Below are 18,650 nucleotides of genomic sequence, written 5' to 3'. Positions count from 1 at the left end.
CAGGACGTAGGCCTTCTAATCCCAACAACTTCAGACTCGGACGACCCAATTCTTTTATCCAGAAGACTCTCTTCATGGAGAAAAGGGAGAGGTAGCAAACTACAATTAATCCCCTTCGGGACAGCCAGATGCCGAACAAAACGGATGCATGTATAATCAAGACATGACGCAGACCCTCTAATCCCCACGACTTCAGACCAGGCCGACCCAATTCTTTTATCCAGAAGACGCTCTTCATGGAGAAAAAGGAGAGGAAACGGACTACATACCAAATAACCAGCGCTAAGGACGGATGAGGGCACACCAGTGCTGGTCTTTCTCTGCTGCAGTTATCTGTTCATTGTATTGTTGATAGTTGCTAGATAACCTATTTCATTCCATAATTTAATGGTCTTCTTTCTTTTATTTGGCTTAAAAATTTGTATGTTCGTTTGTAATTGCTAGAATCTAGATGGTTCATGCTCAAATGATTAATCATTAATGTACCATGGATGCCATTTCTAATTTCTATCTTCATTGATGTATAAATATGCATGTTTTCATATAATCTACAATTAATTTGGCATTCTGGATGTTTTTTCTTGATATATATATATATATATATATATATATATCTATATATATAAAATAGACACTCTGGGAACTCTCTGCTCCCAAGGATTTTTGGAAAATGACGCTCCCAATGCTCTTGCTCCACTCCTTCTCTCTTAAACCGTGTATGGAATAAAGCCTCCCCCGGTACTGTGTTAAACTCTTTCTGAAAGTCTACAAAGCAACTGTAAACTTTCGAAGAGTAATTACGGACCTCATCAATGGCTCAATTGTGAAGATGTGATCAATATTTCATTATAATCACTTACACCTCTGGACAAAAGCATTTGTATATCTCTTGTTTTGTCCATGTGTGTAGAAAGCAGGTTCTCTGACTTTTTAGAAAGGAAAACTAATTTCGGAGTGATGAAAATGGACTAGAGAACGCTTCCTTCCTTATTTTTGTTTTAGTTCTTAACAAATTATTTTGCAACTTTATTTTGGATACTACCAATAAGTGGGACTTACATCTTACTGTCTTGAGTGATAAATACAGACAGATGGGACTTACATGCACAATTTGAATGGATTACTTCCAAAAGTCTGTGGGCTTGCTCGTGAGAATGGGGAACATGATAGGCATCGTCATTTACGAGCTGCAAGTCTACAGACCCTTTCTGCAATGGTAGTGACATTCTTTCTGTAGAGTCTGGTGCTATCATGTTTATAAAGCCGGTGTAGATTAATTTAGTAGCTGTGAATTATCTGTATAGAGACTGCTTGTAGACTGTTATTCTGAGACTTCCTGAGCATCATTAGGAGTTGTACCAAGTAAAATAAATAGTCTGACATGTTCCATGCTCACTGCAGGTTTGGTTCATGGGTGAATGCTCACATATTTCAGCTAATTTTGATGATGTAAGTATGCCATTGATTATAATGGTAATGGATATGCATTCTGGTTTGGTGATGCATAGGTACTTTTGGTGGTGTTTCATATCCTTAAGATATAAATTCAACTTTTAGCAATGTAGCGTTTCCTGCTCTCTTTGAAAGGAAATGTGGTCTGCTGCAACTTAAACATGGTTGTTTTTAACAAAGAAAGATGTAAGGACTGAATGCCTTAGAATGACAAAATGTGATCAATATGATCATGCATACATACATATTGGAAAGGGAAGAAGAAAAAAATTATATTAGTGTTGTTTGTTGATCAGACACATGTTGGTGAGACTGCTAAATATATTGCGTACAAGATCTCAAATGAATGACAAATTTATCTCCAGCCTAAATACAAAAAATAAAATGGATATAAATGTAAGTATTGCTGTTATGAAAGTGGGTGTCATATAGTTGTACTTGTACCCTTATTAATAGTTATTATCCTTGCCTAACACTATAAAGTGGACTCTTCTTTTGGAATGATTTGTGGAACCACGAGCACAAACAATGATATGGTTGGAGTGATCTTAACCAAACTTACGAGTTCAATCATTTGGATAAAATTGTTTATGAGGGCATTTTTTGTACGATTCTAGAAAGCTGTCTATTGAAAATTCAACATCATGGATCAGGTCCTTTTAATTGGGTTGGAGTAGTGGGAAACCCTTTTACATTCATGTGGAGAAGTACATTTATAATCTGTTATGGCACATTCAACATTGCCCTTTGGTTGAACAAAATAAGGGGGCTGCAGGATCTTGAATTGTTGGTTGAGGAGGTGCTAGTGCTTTCGTCTTTTTTCAAGCACAAAATATGGGGTTGGCTGATATTTTATTGAGGGTTCGCTTTTAAAACTAGTCTTCATAAACTTAGTGTTACATATACTGGTAGCCCCCTTTGTGGCTAGGATGAAATGATTTTTTTTTGGGAATGCAGGTCTTTCAGAACGTTTTGGTCATGATTTGAGGTTGAGTTTCACCTCTTATTTTGCAGCATACTTGGATGCACCTCCCTTGCCTGCCTGCTTTGGCACTCCATTAGAATATTTTTTCTTCATTCTAACTTGGATTTCCTAGTGATGCACAAATTTGGTCTTCTAACAGTAAGATAATATATTTCTCATGCTGTAATAATGCGGAATTAATTTTTCCATCCTTTTAGATCTTTACGGAAATAACAATGGAATTTATAGACATGCTTATGAAAAAGACACTGCTGCACTTCACAACCAACTAGTTTATGCTATCAAGTTTCATTATTGTAATGTAATTCTAACATTCATACACAACTATCCATAAAGTTTCTCAACTGAGGCATATCCACATGCATGATTAACACAAGATTCTCATCCAATTAACTATCTCAATAGAGAATTTGCATATTATCAACTCAACTCATGGAATCAAGACTCAAGTAACCTGCTACCTCCTGGTTCTGCAGACAAGATGAGTACAATCTTCTAGATACAAAACCAAGGACAACTCTTGAAATATCCGAATTTGTATCCACTGTCACCTCAGAAGAAACTCCTTTCACTTTAGGCCAGCTCTTCTTTGGCACTACGAGTTTCACCAAAATCAAATCATTAATCTGTCTATTAGCACATATCTAAAAACCAGATTGATCTGTGTTTTTATTGATCTTTAATTAAAGGGTGAGAAGACAAGTAAGACTGAGTGCCTTGTCCTTTGGGAAAATGGAGTCTAAGCATTATTTGATGAAAAAAATTATAATATGAAGGAAAATTCAACATGTTATGCTATACATGGACATTGTCAGTTAATTCAACAGACGGATGCAAAGAATTATATGATAAATCTATTACGATGGTTTGTCGTTTACCAGCTCAAAATCAATGAGCATATGATGCAATCAATAAAGAAAAAGAGGTCAACAAGAGCCATCAAATAAGACTGAACAAACAACGTTAATCTTCATTGAGAAATATGGATTACATTAGGGGAGAAGGGGTGCATGAGTACCTCTTCAAAACATCCTGCTGTAACATCTAAACAATCCACAAGAAGTAACAGATGTGAAGATAGAGACATATACCAGCAGAATTTGATATGGCAGCCCTCACATCAATATGATTTATACTCCAACAAAATATAACATAATTCACCCGAACTTTTCTTCCCTTAACCAACTCCATACAAAGTGGATCTCATGCACATATATGCTCCTACAATGATGATCTCATAGAACAACATGCCAGAATAGGTGTTCCTCTTCAAAAAAATTCAAGGACAAGTGTAAGTATGTGCCAAATGTAACCTCCTCCCTTGGTGTGCTGTTTAATAAGCTCATCTTCTATTAATGCATGCTAAAATAACAATAAGGACCAAGTCAATGGAGTGCTCTTTAAGATTGGATTCCACCTTTCCCATATGATAGCAAAAAGATGCCAAGTGTCTTTAAATGATCTGTAAACTGCCGTGGATATTCTACTGGACAGTTCATCACAACAGATCTAATAAAGTTATATTTAAAATCTGATTTTCTACATTATTACAGCTTCATTTCCTTTTAAATTTCTGGATTTGTAGGTTACCGTTAATAATATAGCATGTGAATTAAAATTACGCAGAAAATAGAGAACAACAAAATAAAGGCCCACATACACATTTGACACAAGATTTGACCTGGAAAACCCTTTCGGGAGAAAAACCTGTTGATAAATCAATAGGGCTACAATTGAAGTGATTTCTCTTAGACTTGATAACTGCTTGTGATGTTCTTTTACTTTTCTTGATTATTAGCTTCTTCTTCTCTTACTATTATGTTGTTCTTATCATCAAACCACTATCAAAACACAAAGATCAATAGTACACAAGGACACAAGATGTAGGCTACTAGCTAGGGCCAAAACCATTCCTAGTGAGTCCATAATCGACTGTTCCCTGTATATATCTGAGAACATGTTTGGCTGCTGCCTAATGAGCCCTCATCGGTTCCACCATGAATTGATTGAGGGTGTTGACAGCGTAACAAATGTCTGGTCTGGTATTGACCAGATACATCAAGAACCCTATGAGCTGCCTGTATAAGGTGGGATCAACATCTTTGTCTTCTGATGCATCAATTTTCTTCCAGTTGGTAATCATTGGAGTAGCGATCGGCCTACAGTGCTGCATCTTGAATCTCTTCAAGATCTCCGTAGCATATCTCCCTTGTCCTAGGAAGATTTTATCCTTCTGCAGCCAAACTTCCAACCCCAGGAAATAATGCATCTGTCCCAAATCCTTCATGTCAAACTCTATGGCTAAATACTTCTTGCAGTCTTCGATGAGCCCGGATGATCTTGTTAGGAAGAGATCTTCCACATATAATACTAGTACTAGAGGCTCATTCTCTACAACCAGATAGTAGAGATTGGGATCTGCATCACTGTTGACGAACCCCATCTTTTGCAAGTAGCCATCAATTCATCCATGCCATGCTCTAGGTGCCTGTTTGAGCCCATACAAGGCTTTCTTCAATTTGCATACATGAGACTTCTTCTCATGTGTCTCAAAGCCTTTTGGTTGTTCAATGTATACTTCTTCTTCTATCACCCCATTCAAGAATGCCGTCTTGACATCCATCTGATGAATCTCCCATCCCATCTGTGCTGCAAGAGGTATCGCAGTTCTAATAGATGTATACCTGGCTACTAGGGCAAAGGTCTCTTTATAGCCTATTCCTTCCTTCTGAGCATACCCCTTAGCCACAATCCTGGCTTTGTACTTTTAGATCAATCCTGCCGTCTGCAACCTATTTAATCTTGTAGATCCATCTTGAACCTACCACTGATCTGTCCTGAGGCCTAGGCACTACTTCCCAAACATCGTTCACCAATATAGCGCTGTACTCCTCCACCATCACATCCATCCAAACTTGATGTTGAGTGGCTTCTAGAAAACTGGAAGGCTCCCCATCCTAAGCTACTAAGGCCTGATATCTATCTGGTTGTCTTTGCTCCCTCTTATCGTTTTTCAGTGCTACAATGAAATCTTCCGAATCTCGCAGAATCTGTCGAAGTTCTTGGCTCGTTCTTCCTCTGGTAGCAGGTGCATTTGTCAGCTCCTCTTGTGATTCTTCCTATTCTGAAGGAGAATTCTTGGCTTTCGCTGGTTGAAGTGGTTTGGCCAACGGCTCATCTTTTGATTGCTCTTTGGAAGGCATTTCTCGAGATTTTCGGAATGCCCTATCTTCCATGAACTTCACATCTCGTCGAACTACTACCTTTCTTCTCCTTGGAAGAAAATTCTATATGCCTTAGTGTTCTCACTATATCCCACTAGATATCCTTTCTTTGCAGTTTGATCCAACTTCTTCCTCTTCTCCTCGGGTATGTGGCAATATGCTAAGCTCCCAAATATCCTGAAATCACCGACTTCAGGTGTCTTTCCGGTGAAGACTTTCTCTGGAGTAATCTTGCCCAATGCCCGATGAGGAGTTCTGTTCTGGACATAGACTGCCGTGTTGCATGCTTCTGCCCACAGGAATTTTGGCATATCCTAATCATACATCATGGCCCTGGCTGCTTCCACGGTAGTCCTGTTCTTCCTTTCTACTACTCCATTCTGCTCCGAATTGTATGGAGCTGTCCATTGTCTTCTGATGCCCTCCCTAGCGCAAAAATCTGTCAAGTCCTTGTTGACATATTCTCCACCATTGTCTGAGCACAAAAATTTTATTTTCTTTCTAGTTTGAGTCTCCACCAGAGCCTTGAACTCTTTGAATCAACAGAAAACCTCGTCCTTGGTTTTCAGAAAATAAATCCAAGTTTTTGTGGAGTGGTCATTGATGAAGGTGACGAAGTATTCGACACCACTAAGAGCTTTAGTAGACATTGGTCCGCATATATCTGAGTGTATCGATCCTAGTACACTCTTGGACCTGTTTTTACTTCTAGGAAATGCTGCTTTGACATACTTGCCCAGAGCACATCCTCTGCATGCATCATCTCTTTCTGTACTAAGATCTAGAACTCCTATTATAGTTTTCCTAAGAATTCTTAGATCCACATGGTGCAAATGTCCCATTCTTCTGTGCCATAGTTCATTCAAATCCTTGTCTCCATGACTGCCTATCAGTGCCATTGGTGATTCTAGCTGTAACCTGTACAGCTTGTTACTCTTGATTCGATTTGCACTTTCTTTTTCCAGCTTGGGAGTTCGATGTATACTTTCTCCTTAATGAAGAAAACATCATAGCCCTTGCTTTGAAGTTGTGATATGGAAAATATGTTCATCCCTAGTCTTGGCACATGCAGTACATTGGTAGCTCAGAACCGCTGTCCCGTTTCTGTTTGAAAAACAATGGTACCCTCACCTACTGGAGTACACTTTGCCTTATTCCCAATGGTGATTTGAAAATTCATCCTTTCCTCCTGATAATCTGAGAAACATTCTCGGATTCCTGTCATATGCCAGGAGGCTCCATTGTCCATATACCATACCTCAGATGATGGCGAGCTTGTTACACAAGAAACTTCTTCTTCCAATCTGGAAGCCAACATAGAGAAATCAAAATTTTTATCTCTTGTGCAATTTTCTGAAAATCTGCTAGAGTCTCCTGATGTTGATGCCTTTGCGTCATGATCTCGACCCATAATTGATTTTCCTTTCCTGTCTCTGATTCTTTGCTCTGATACCATGTGAAAATTCTATTACTGCAGCAACTGATTTATTTTATCTACTTATTCTTCAATAAGTTATTTACGAAATCCCTTCAGTAAATATTAAAATAAATTCTATTGCAGATATCACAACATTAAACAAAGACAAATACATGCACAAGAATCAAACACATCAACACAGTTATTTTCTGGCAATTGTCCCCGGAAAAACCCAATGTGGGAAAACCGGTGCAGTAGAGGAGGATTTTATTAATCATCTTTTCTTGAGTACAACTAGGGTGCCAAACTGTCTCACCCAACAGAGATAAATTCTCCGACACCTCCCCTCGGTTTAGTGTCAGACCAGCTAATCTCTACGCATCTCCCAGACCCTCTGCGTTAGCACTCTGCTTCTCTGTGTCAGCATTGGGCCCCTCTGCATCACCCACGCAGGCCCTCCAGTGACTGCGCAGTCTTGCTGCCTCTGCATCTTCCTGAGTGGCTCTGCGTCTGCCTCTATGATCTTTGTGCTGATCCTCCGACACTGTCCTTGCCTCTCTGTTCTGTACTCGCTACCTCTTGCTGCAATGCAATCTTCTAGTTCGAATTTCTCAGCAAGCCCCGCTCCAGAAATCGAATTGACTAGTCTTCATCAGTGTGTCTCCAACTGACCCTCAAGCCCCCTCTTATACTTTTCCTATTGATGAATCAACGACCGAGGTTAAGTCCCTAATCAACGACTAACATTAAAATAGTCTTGATCCTTATCTTTTATAAGCTTCTCATCCTTATCTTTATTAATACCCATTAATATTTTTATTTTCCTAAGTTTAGACTTAGGAACTCATTTAAAATATTAATTATTTTAATAAATCTTCATCCGTATGGAATTTTCCAAAATGAGTTCTGGGTCTCGGAGATCTCATGTGCTTTAGCCTCTCCACCAATTTTCATGGCTAGAGCACATTCGATGCTACCTCAAATCAACATTGTTGGCAAGTGGTAATCCCCCCAAGCAGAGATGAGACTTGGTTGTGCAAGATCCTTGTCATGTGTTGGCAAGTGGTAATCCCCCCAAGTGAATATAGGGTGATGGATGAATCTCCCCTATGATGATTCTTCTTCATTAGATTGTAACATCATTGTTCCAAAGCAAAGATCCTTGTTTCAGAAAGAAATTCCTCCCTAGCTGAGAGGGAGTGTTGAAAATTGGCAGCTAAGGGATGAATTTCCTTGAATAAAATCTCATTTCTGACTATTCTAGAGTGACTTTCTAAAAATAGAAAGTCATGTCTATCATTTCAAGCATGACTTTCCAAAAATAGTAAATCACCTTGCTTCAATTGGTAATCAAGTATAGATGATGGAAAATCACTTAACTTATCCTTAATCAATCTTAATTGCTCAATTTTTACTTAATCATCAATATTATCATTAATATTATTATTATTATCCTTATGATACTATAATATTATTATTAAAAAGGAAATACATGTCATCTTTCCTACTTGGCACTCAATCATGCCACTTCGCACCTCTCTCTCTCCTTGATGGCACTCGTACCCCTCTCTCTCACTTAATGATGTGTTACCCTCTCTCTCTCTCTTAATGGATTTGTTGCACTCCTCTTACACTCTCTTACACACATTAAAGACTCGTCATAAAAGATTCCTCTTATGCACTCTTCAGTAAGAAATTCCTCTCTAGCTTAGAGGGAGTGTTGAAAATTGGCAACTAAGGGATGAATTTCCTTGAATAAAATCTCATTTCTGACTATTCTAAAGTGACTTTCTAAAAATAGAAAGTCATGTCTATCATTTCAAGCATGACTTTCCAAAAATAGTAAATCACCCTGCTTCAATTGGTAATCAAGTATAAATGATGGAAAATCACTTAACTTATCCTTAATCAATCCTAACTGCTCAATTTTTACTTAATCATCAATATTTTCATTAATATAATTATGATTATCCTTGTGATACTATAATATTAATATTAAAAAGGAAATACATGTCATCTTTCCTACTTGGCACTCAATCATGCTACTTCGCACCTCTCTCTCCTTTATGGCACTCGTACCCCTTTCTCTCACTTAATGATACATTACCCTCTCTCTCTCTCTTAATGGATTTGTTGCACTCCTCTTACACTCTCTTACACGCATTAAAGACTTGTCATAAAATATTCCTCTTATGCACTCTTCAATGCATATGTTACACTCTCTCCTTTAAGGCATGCGTACTACTCTTTATGGCATAAGTTACAAAGGCAAGCATACCTCCTTAATGGCATGACTTACAAAGTGACGCCTACCTCCCTATATGGCATATGTAACTCTCCCTCAACGCATGCGAGTTACTCCTTCATAGCTTGAACTCCTTGCTCCACCTATATATATGTGCCTCTCATCTTGACTACTTACTCGTGCATTGTGAAAGGAGACTTCGAACTCGTGAAAGAGAGAGTTGGAGAGACTAGAGAAGGATTGTGAGAGTGAGAGAGAAACTTGGAGAATAAGAGCAGAACTTGGTGAGCCAAAGTGATTCAGTGTTTGCATCAACTGTCGCTAATAAAGATATTCTTCAGATTTGGCTAAACAATTGATTTCTAATAGAAGAAGAATCTGGTTGGGTTTTCCCCTTGTGGGTTTTGCCCTGGTCATTGGACCTAAATTCTCCGTGTCTCATTGTGTTCTTGTCTGTCTTCTATTTTGCATACGGTTTATATGGTGTATGTTCTATCTACAATTGCTTAACTGATATTGCAGCTTGAAGGAGTTTCAATTTTAAGTAATTGTTTCAGCATAGAACATCGAGTTTCAACACTATTGGTAGAATTTGCATTTAATAAGGCAAACTCTAGCATTGATTGCATTTTTGACCCCTAAAAATAAGGCTTTCATCCAGATATTTATTTCTGTTACATGCATCTTCAACCATTAAAAACCTAAGCTTGACGCATCCCTTGCTTACGTCTTGAGTCTTTCATAGCCTATAGTCCTTGATCTTAACCTTTCGAAGGCTATTTCTTTGTTGTTATATGCTATTGCATGCTGTAATTCTGCTTATCATAAAAACCCTATCTTGTAATAGTTTTTTCTTTAGTTTATTGGGGTTGGTGAAAAGTGAATTTGAGCATTTGCAACTCTGATCTTGGCCTCCAAGGCATTTCCGGTAGTTTCTTCCATAACTATTAGACTCTTATCATTCGTGAACTCTCCTTTATTGAGGACATTTCTAGGTGATTTATCTACAAGCTCCTCAGAGAGCCACTTGGTTTGGAACCCTAGTCATCTAACTTCTGAGCTTTGCTAGGGAAGCCTCCATTGAGGGTATAACATCTGATCACAAAACAACAAAGGCCACTGAGGTGACAGTGGTGGTTAATTTTTTGTTGCCATAAGACTTAGATTGCCTAGTGAGGCTTTGCCCTTGGCTTGCTAGATTTTGCGGTAACAAGTCTTTAACAATCAAAAGTGCATGTTATATGCTTATTGTGATGCTGGACAATAGTGGCAAATGTACAAACTACAAACTGTGTTAGCTTATCATGAATTAATGATTTCAAAGAAAAATCACCATTGCCAGTTGCTTAGGTGTGTAGCATTCTTATCAGCATCCAATCACTTCAGATGATTATATCCAAGTTAGAATGATTGACACAAAATTTGAGGTACAAGTGTTGGAGCATAATCATGTGATCATAACATTGAGGTCAATGTTAACTGCCAAAACTTTAAGAGATCTTTTCACCATTCACTGAGAGACAACCATAATAAGTTAAGTGAAATGTTTTTGGCAAGGAAATGTTATTTTGCTCGCTGCTGTGTTATTTATCAGACCTTTAAAATCGCAAGGTAAAGCTGAGAATTTCATTCATCACAGAGATATGAGAGTTGTGTGTGCCATTAGCAATATATAGCTTGTTTATAAGTGACACGTTTGCTGAAGTTCAATGCTGTTATAGACTGTTCTTAGGAAATAAAGGTACCAATCAGACTTATCATGAAGCATGGACTACATCCCCACTGTTTATTCAACCATCATTTATCAATATATAGACTGCAAGCCAGGGCCAAAACCCCTCCTCTTGAGGGGAAAACCCTTAAATCTCTTCTCTTCTTATAGATCCTTAAATTGATGAATACCAAGAGCTTGTGACTTAGACTAATACCTTCGAAGATCAAGATCAACCACTAACTCGGCCTCCTGTTGCACGAACTTTGACCTCCTACTGCAGATCTGAAATTTTGTCTGCCTGACAATTGCTGCTGCCACACTTGGAAACTTTGATCTTCTTCTTAGAGCCTTCTTCTTCCCTTTGCTTGCCTTTCCTTGTGACTTAGGGCTAGAGAGATACCCTAAGTGACCTTCGCTTGCCTTCTTTCCTCTCTTCCTTCCAAGATCGAACTAGATATAACCCTTGTGCATAAACCCTAGCTTCGTCTAGCACGTGGGAGAGAGAACTAGCCCAAACACTTTGACTTTCTTCGAGCTCTTCTTCGTCCTTCTTCTTCGACCTCGTCTTCACATAGAATGAGAGATGCTTCTTTGGAGGATGAGTTCCTCCCTTTATATAGGCCTCGTCAAGGGGTAGACGTGGCTCTTCAATTAGGCCGACTTGATCTTGGAGGGTGTTTCGACACTTTAAAGTCCAAAATAATTTTTCTTTACAAGTTACAGTGTACCCATTGGGGTCGTCAATATATGACAATGACTCTTAGACCTAGGACAAACCCTAGAAGCACTCAATGGGTGCTTGACCTATAAAATAAAAGAACTTGAGCATGAAACCCATGCTCTAATAATAATAATAATAATAATTTCTTTTCATTTTATAATTTACAAGAGTACATTTCATACTTATGAAGACCAAACCTAGTTACACATTTTTCAACATAATGGGGGTTGACCCTTCTTGCACTGTGGTGGTCAACATTGTAGGTCAAGTTGCGAGAGTCATAACTTTTGCATATGAGCTTTGATTGACGCGATCTTTGGACTGTATGAAGGGTCTTTGAGGGTAGATCGGTGTTAAGGGGACTAAAAGTTGGGAAGGTTTTGACTGCCAAAAATGTTGTTTGATGCTTCAAACTGGCTATGAAAGGTTTCAAACCCAATTTTCCAAACTGGGACTTGCCATTCTTCCAATTTTTTCCACTTTGAAAGCATCGAGATAGATGACAAATAATATAATGATCCAACCCAGTTTATTAGTCTTTTCATGTGTAGCGTAAACAAGGAAATTGAATAATATGTTATCAAATCTGCATTTCTTTTGCTTCATGCATTGCAAACTTATAAGTAGGATTTAGCTTTGCTTAGGTGATTCCTAATCTATCTTTAAAAGATGAATCTTCTCTTTTTCCATTAAGCATGTGATTGTTAATGGAATCTCTTTAGTAAGATGTAATGTCTATCTTTATCTCTTTAAAGCAAGTTGTTTCATTGTATAGTTGTAATGTCTATATCAATTTTTGGATGTTTAAACGTCAAGAGAAACCACTTACAAGTTTATGTTTTTAACAACGTTGCAGATAGTCTATGTTACATTGGACAATTATGGATTTCCTACAAGTGATCAAGAGCATAACCATGAGAGAGGTGATTTGCATCATAATTGGGTGGACGAGGTTCTTAGATGTGAGGGAAGGGGAGCCAATTCTGATTTAGAAAGGCCTAGATCTCATTTCAAAGATCCTTCTACACTGACAAGGTAACTCCAATTAAGCCCTAGTTCAAAGAACATATTCTGTTTTTTGTTGGTTAGAAAATGCTTCTTTTATTACAATGGAAAACAATACATTTACATTTACTAGTAGATTTGTGAGTTAGGCACTTATTTTTTTCCTCGACCAACAGATTTGAGAAGGCCCGACGTGTAAGTCATAGCATTGAAATTAGAGAATCTAAATTTAATTTAAAGATATCTACTCTAATAACCACTTAATCACCTAATCCACTCTTAAATTATGTTATTGCTCCTTGATTAAACTTGGAGAAATCATTATGTAAAGTAGCTGTACTTCTTGATTTTTGTAGAGTTATAAGATTTGTTTGACATGTAGTATTCCATATTTTCTGCCATGTAATTTGATCATCCAATTTTCTCCAAGAACTTACCTTTCCGTTCACAGATCCCACAATAAATGTTTAGTACCCAACTTCTATTCATTCATGACAGCTCATGCCACCTAACTGTTAACTTTACTAACTCCAACTATTGGCAATTTATTACCTGGCAAATCACTTGCTGTAAATTTGTTAACTGCAGATTTACTGATAAAAGCAATGGTGAGATTTTTAACAAGTGAATAAAATATAAAACAACAGAAACAAAATTGACCAATCTCATACACATGCACATAGAAAATTATGCCCTTCAAATATGGTATCCATTAACATTAGTTTTACAGCATACAAGGGATTCCCTCCGTGGGAAATTAGATGCCTACTAAGAAAATTACAAACAGCAAAACCTGGAATTTTTCCAGTCGATAAAAAGCATGAAAACCTTGTTGAAATTGTAGCAAGAAAAGACTTCATTTGACTTGTGCCTTAGTGAAATGGAGAAATTTGATTTAACACATCAGCAGGATGACTTGGATTGCAGTTAGCTCTAGTGACATGGCTTTGTCGTCTAGTTAAATCAGTAAATTCGAGTTTGTAGGCTAGAAGTGGAGCTGTGCATGGGTTGAATGCTAAAATCTAGCAATCTAGTGGCGTTATTGTTAGTTAAAATCAGTTATTTGAGCTCTAGTCTAGAATGGAGTCATTAGGAGTTCAGTTGAGTAGTTATAACAATTGTTAGCTCATTAATCTCTCAGTTAACTGATCAATTTACCAAAAATAGCCCTAGTCAAGCATGGAATTCGAATTGCCTAGTTGAATGGTGGGAAAAGGCCTGGTTTTATTTATTGTTTTATACTAGTTGAGTGTACATGTTTTGCATTGCAGCAGGTGATCAATTCCTTTAGGAATTGCTCAAGGAAATAGAAAATTCTCCTACTTTTTAGGGGCTAATTTCCTCAAGGATTGCACAAGGAAACATAGAATTCTCCTACTTTTTAGGGGCTAATTTCCTCAAGGATTGCACAAGGAAACATAGAATTCTCCTACTTTTTAGGGGCTAATTTCCTCAAGGATTGCGCAAGGAAATAGGAGGAAAGCAAAGGCATATTTTGGCTAAGTGTTGGTTAGAGCAGGTCAGTGAGAAATATGTTAGTTTTTGTAGCATTGGAGGTGTTCTAGTCTCGAAACTTTGTGGAGAGGCTAAAACACATGAGATCTCCGAAACCCAGAAATCGTTTATGGAAATTCCACCTAGAAGTGTCTCAATTAGATTATTAGCCTATTTTTAATTATTTCCGAAATCTAAACTTAGGAAAATGGGATAATTAATCAGAATTAATTGAGATAAGGTGTGAATCATCTAGAAACTCACACGAATCAACTTTGATATGATCGTGGCTCTTGATTAAGATTTAATCTTGGCCATTAGGTGTCCAACAAAGGACTATAAGATGTCGATGGGTAGATGGAGAACACACTGGAGGGGTTCGATTTCCTTAGAGAGTTTGATTTTTCCAAAGAGCTAGCAGTTGCCGAAAGAGTTCGAATTTCAAAAGGAAGTAGAGACAAAGAGGGGCAAAGATAGTGGGGCCGGAGGAAGCTATCCAGATCCAACGAGTGCATTTGCAGTGAGGTAGAGATAGCCACAGTGAGGTTGACATAGGGGTTGCATAGAAGCCGCTAGAGATAGTTCAATTTTTCTGGAGAGAAGCCGAGTTTCAGTTCAAGTTGCCAGGAAAGGGTTCTAGGAGGCCGGAGAGACAGTTTCTCAGCTAGTGGCAGACAGGATGACTATAGGAGTAGCTGGTTCAGGCTGTGCGTGGGAAGAGACTGTGCAAGGGTTATGCAGGCTTGCGCAGACCAGTTTGGATGGCTCACTTGGAGCCGTAGTCAGAGCTTGTATTTACTTGTGGGGTGAGGGAAATTCCTCACTAGATTTTTGCCAGTAGTTTTCTCTGTAGGATAGCCATATTTCGCATCTAGTTGTACTCAGAATTCCTCATTGTTGCATAATAATAAAAACCCTCAGCTGCTGCACCGATTTTCCCACCAACTGCTGCACCGATTTTCCCACATTGGGTTTTTTTGGGGCATTCGTCCAAAAACAACTGTGTTAGTTTTGATGTGTGTGTGCTAGCATTTCTCAGTTTCCAGCGCTGTTATTTTCCGCAGTTTATTTGTGAAGGTTGCAATGTGAATTCTTTGGTATTTTCCATAGCAGATATATTGTTAAATTACTTAACATTTAGAAAAATAATTTCCAGTTGCTTCAACAAGATTTTAGACTTGAAATTTTCACACAGGAGAATAGATTTACAGTGCATGGTGTGTTTCAGAGTTGAAGCAAGACGTTGTAATTGATTCTCTTTCTCATCTGAATTAATGCAAAGCAACGAAGGGGTTTTTCCTCGTTGGGTTCCCTTGCAAAATCATTGTGTTCCTTGTGTTTTGATGGTTGCATGTTATTGCATGTGTTTCTATAGTGTGTTTTCCTTTCCACATAATAGTAGAAGAAATTTTTGTCTCTTGGACCCAGGTTCAATTCCCCCGTGCTACGTTTGAAGGGGGTGTTGGAGGAATCACCACGCCCCTATGGAATCCATAATTTCCAACTTGGGGATCCTAGTTAACAGTGGGGATCCTATTTCCACAATACCTCTCTAGATTCAGTTAGGTTCGAGATGAACTTAGTGGAGTAGGAGAAAATGTGCCATCATTTGAACTTGTGAGCTTAGCACTCCTTGGCCTTCCGAAATCCTGGCATAGCTATCAGGATTTAGTTAATGGAAGAGACAAGCTACTAGATTGGGAGAGACTTTGGTTTGATTTGGTGCAGGAGGAGATCAGAAGAAACACTAGAGATGGTGTCACATCCATTGCAGATGAGGAAGAAGATTGTGCTCTAGTTGGCAAAGGAAAGAAGGCCAAAGGCATGAAGGCCCAAGGTGAGGCAGAATCCAACCAAAACAATGGCAAGAAGAAGGACCTCAAAAAAATAAAATGTTTTCACTGCCATGAATATGGACACTATGCAACCAAGTGTCCGCACAAGAAATCCAGCAAGGAGCCTGTAGCAGGAGCAAGAGGAGATGCTCTGGCATCTCAATTCGAGTTAGATTTCACCTCTTTGCTTGCATGGCAAGCATAGTAAGAGGGAGTGAGTGGTACCTAGATTCTGGTGCCTCATATCATATGACAGGAAACAAGGAATTCTTCAGTAGCCTAGAAGAGAAGGATCTCAAATTGCACATAGAATTTGGAGATGATGGGAGGTATAGTACCAAAGGAATTGGTATTGTCACCTTTAAGAGGGAGTCAAGCTCCCATCTTCACTTGAAAAATTTAATGTATGTGCTTGGGTTGAAGAAAAATTGATTTTTGTAGCTATATTGGAGGACATGGTTATGATGTGGTGTTCAGTAAGGGAAAATCTTTTCTGAAGCATGTTGCTATTGGACAAGTGAAACAGATTGGAGTTAGAGTGAAAAATCTCTACAAGCTAGAGGTAGATTTCGCCATGCATGTAGCCATACCTCCAGGAGTGAGGTGGGGCGATGTAGAGCCTTAGTCCCAGAGTTGCAAAGATTTGGGCAGGGTCCATAGGAGAGGAGTAGCAGTTGCAATATACTCTTCTCATGGATCATTACCCTTGCTACAGGGGCCCACAGTATTCAGTAGCAGGAGGATCAGTGTCAGTTGGAGTAGTGAGATACTGAGGAGCACAGAGCAGTATTGATAACAATGCATGAGGCACAGTGCATAATCAACAACAGTGCAATTTTCCCAGTAGACAGTGCAAAGACTAGTAGCAATCAGATGCTCAGGAGATAGTTGCAGCTCAGAGATAGTTGATTTAGTATTTTGGATACTTCTCAATTGCAGTTGTTGTAGTAGCAACGACAACAATGAGAGATAGTGTTATTTGTTCCACAAGAGTTGGATTGGGGTTGTACAAAGCCCTTTTCTCGCTAAGAGGGAATGTTGAAATTGTAGCAAAAAAAGGCCTCATTTGACTTGTGCCTTACTCAAATGGAGAAATTTGATTTTCCACATCAACAGGATGACATAGATTGCACTTAGTTGTAGTGACATGGATTTGTCTCCTAGTTAAATCAGTGAATTCGAGTTTGTAGGCTATGTTACTGCTCAAACTAGTAGTGGTCCTAAAAGGGGATCCTTGAAGGGCTACTACTAGGTCAAGGGAAACAATGGAGCAATAGCCCATTGTCACTTTGCCTAAGGTCCCTACTCTTTACAACCTTTCACTGATGGGAGGAGACCTGTTATAATAAGGATCACGAAATTGAATGGATCAATGATACGATGAGAGGTGATCCTAAAAGCCTATTCACAATAGAGGCTCAAATATATGGATTGCTTGCCTTGAAAGCAAGATGAAAGGCTCTCTAGGAAGAGCTTAGGGGAATTCTAAGAGCTAGGGTTTGAGCATATGACTTGTCAAGAAGATTCTTAGCTCCTAAGATCCTTGTGAAAACTTGGCTTCCAAGTGGTCTTTATGAAATTGGCTTCAATAAGTTGTGGGACCACACAGGACTAAGTGGACTCGAGTTAGGTCAAAGGGGTAGGGTTTAACAACTAATGATATACTTGACCTAATTGGGGGCGAGGAAGGGGATCAAGGAAGAAATTTTCAATGAAAGATAATGCAATGATCCCAGTGAGGTTTCTAGCCTAAGGAAACCAGGGGCAAAAATCCGTCTTCAAGCTAGGGCTTGCGATATCTCAAGATCCCACTGCCTGAATCTCATGAAATTTAGAGGGCTTCTTGAGGACACACCAGCGCAGTTGTGGATCAAAAATCAAAGTGTTTGGATGGCTACATTGTCAAATAATTGATGCCCTAGGTGACCTATGTAGGCTAGGCCTAGAAAGAGGAGAAGGTGAAAGAAATAAGCTTTGAGGTGATCACCTATGGATGTACCAGTGGCTAATACTTTGGGGAGATTGGAGATAGGTGGAATTATGACTATGGACCTTTGAATTTTCTAGGTTAAGGAGGCCTCAAAGACAACTTCGCTTAGCAATAGGGCAACAAAAAAAGCAGTTTCAAAGACTTTATGCTTTGTTTTGCAAGATAAATGGCTTAACAAGATGAATTTCACAATGAAACATCCCTAGGAACATTCATTTATTATACATGTCCCATTCATGAAGCATTCACTACCCAAAAACTTTTCCACAAATTCACATAAGAGATGCAACAAATAAGCCCTAGTATAGCGAAATCCCAACAACAATGTACGTGACAAAATTAGAAAGAAAGAATAGCATTAAGATGTGTTTATATGTATAAGAATATATCCAACCATCCAAAAACTTGCCACAAGAAACTCCAAGACATATGAAAATTATCCAAACATCAAAATTTATTCCATGCTCCAAAAATTCGTCTTCCAAGAAGAACAGCGAAAATCTCTAAAGAGATACAATTTCTAATTCCAAGTCATGATGCTAAAATGAATCTTCATCACTTATATTTA

General features: G+C 38.5%; 1 protein-coding gene across 3 annotated transcripts in view; it reads left to right on the top strand.

Moving 5' to 3' along the window:
• Nucleotides 1–18,650, top strand: part of LOC149247113 (protein SEMI-ROLLED LEAF 2-like) — a 336,900-nt gene that overhangs the window by 107,069 nt on the left and 211,181 nt on the right. For all 3 annotated transcript variants that reach the window (XM_089458129.1, XM_089458131.1, XM_089458130.1), the window contains exons 6-8: nt 1,088–1,216; nt 1,402–1,449; nt 12,615–12,793. In XM_089458129.1, coding sequence (XP_089314255.1) covers nt 1,088–1,216; nt 1,402–1,449; nt 12,615–12,793 — 356 coding nt within the window. The remainder of the gene's footprint in view (nt 1–1,087; nt 1,217–1,401; nt 1,450–12,614; nt 12,794–18,650) is intronic.

The sequence above is a fragment of the Pinus tabuliformis genome, chromosome 7, assembly GCF_031772625.1.
Source record: "Pinus tabuliformis cultivar Carrire ecotype Pingquan chromosome 7, CPIR1, whole genome shotgun sequence".
NCBI lineage: Eukaryota > Viridiplantae > Streptophyta > Pinopsida > Pinales > Pinaceae > Pinus > Pinus tabuliformis.
The sequence above is the reverse complement of the archived record's forward strand: the minus strand, read 5'-3'. Positions and strand labels throughout refer to the sequence as shown.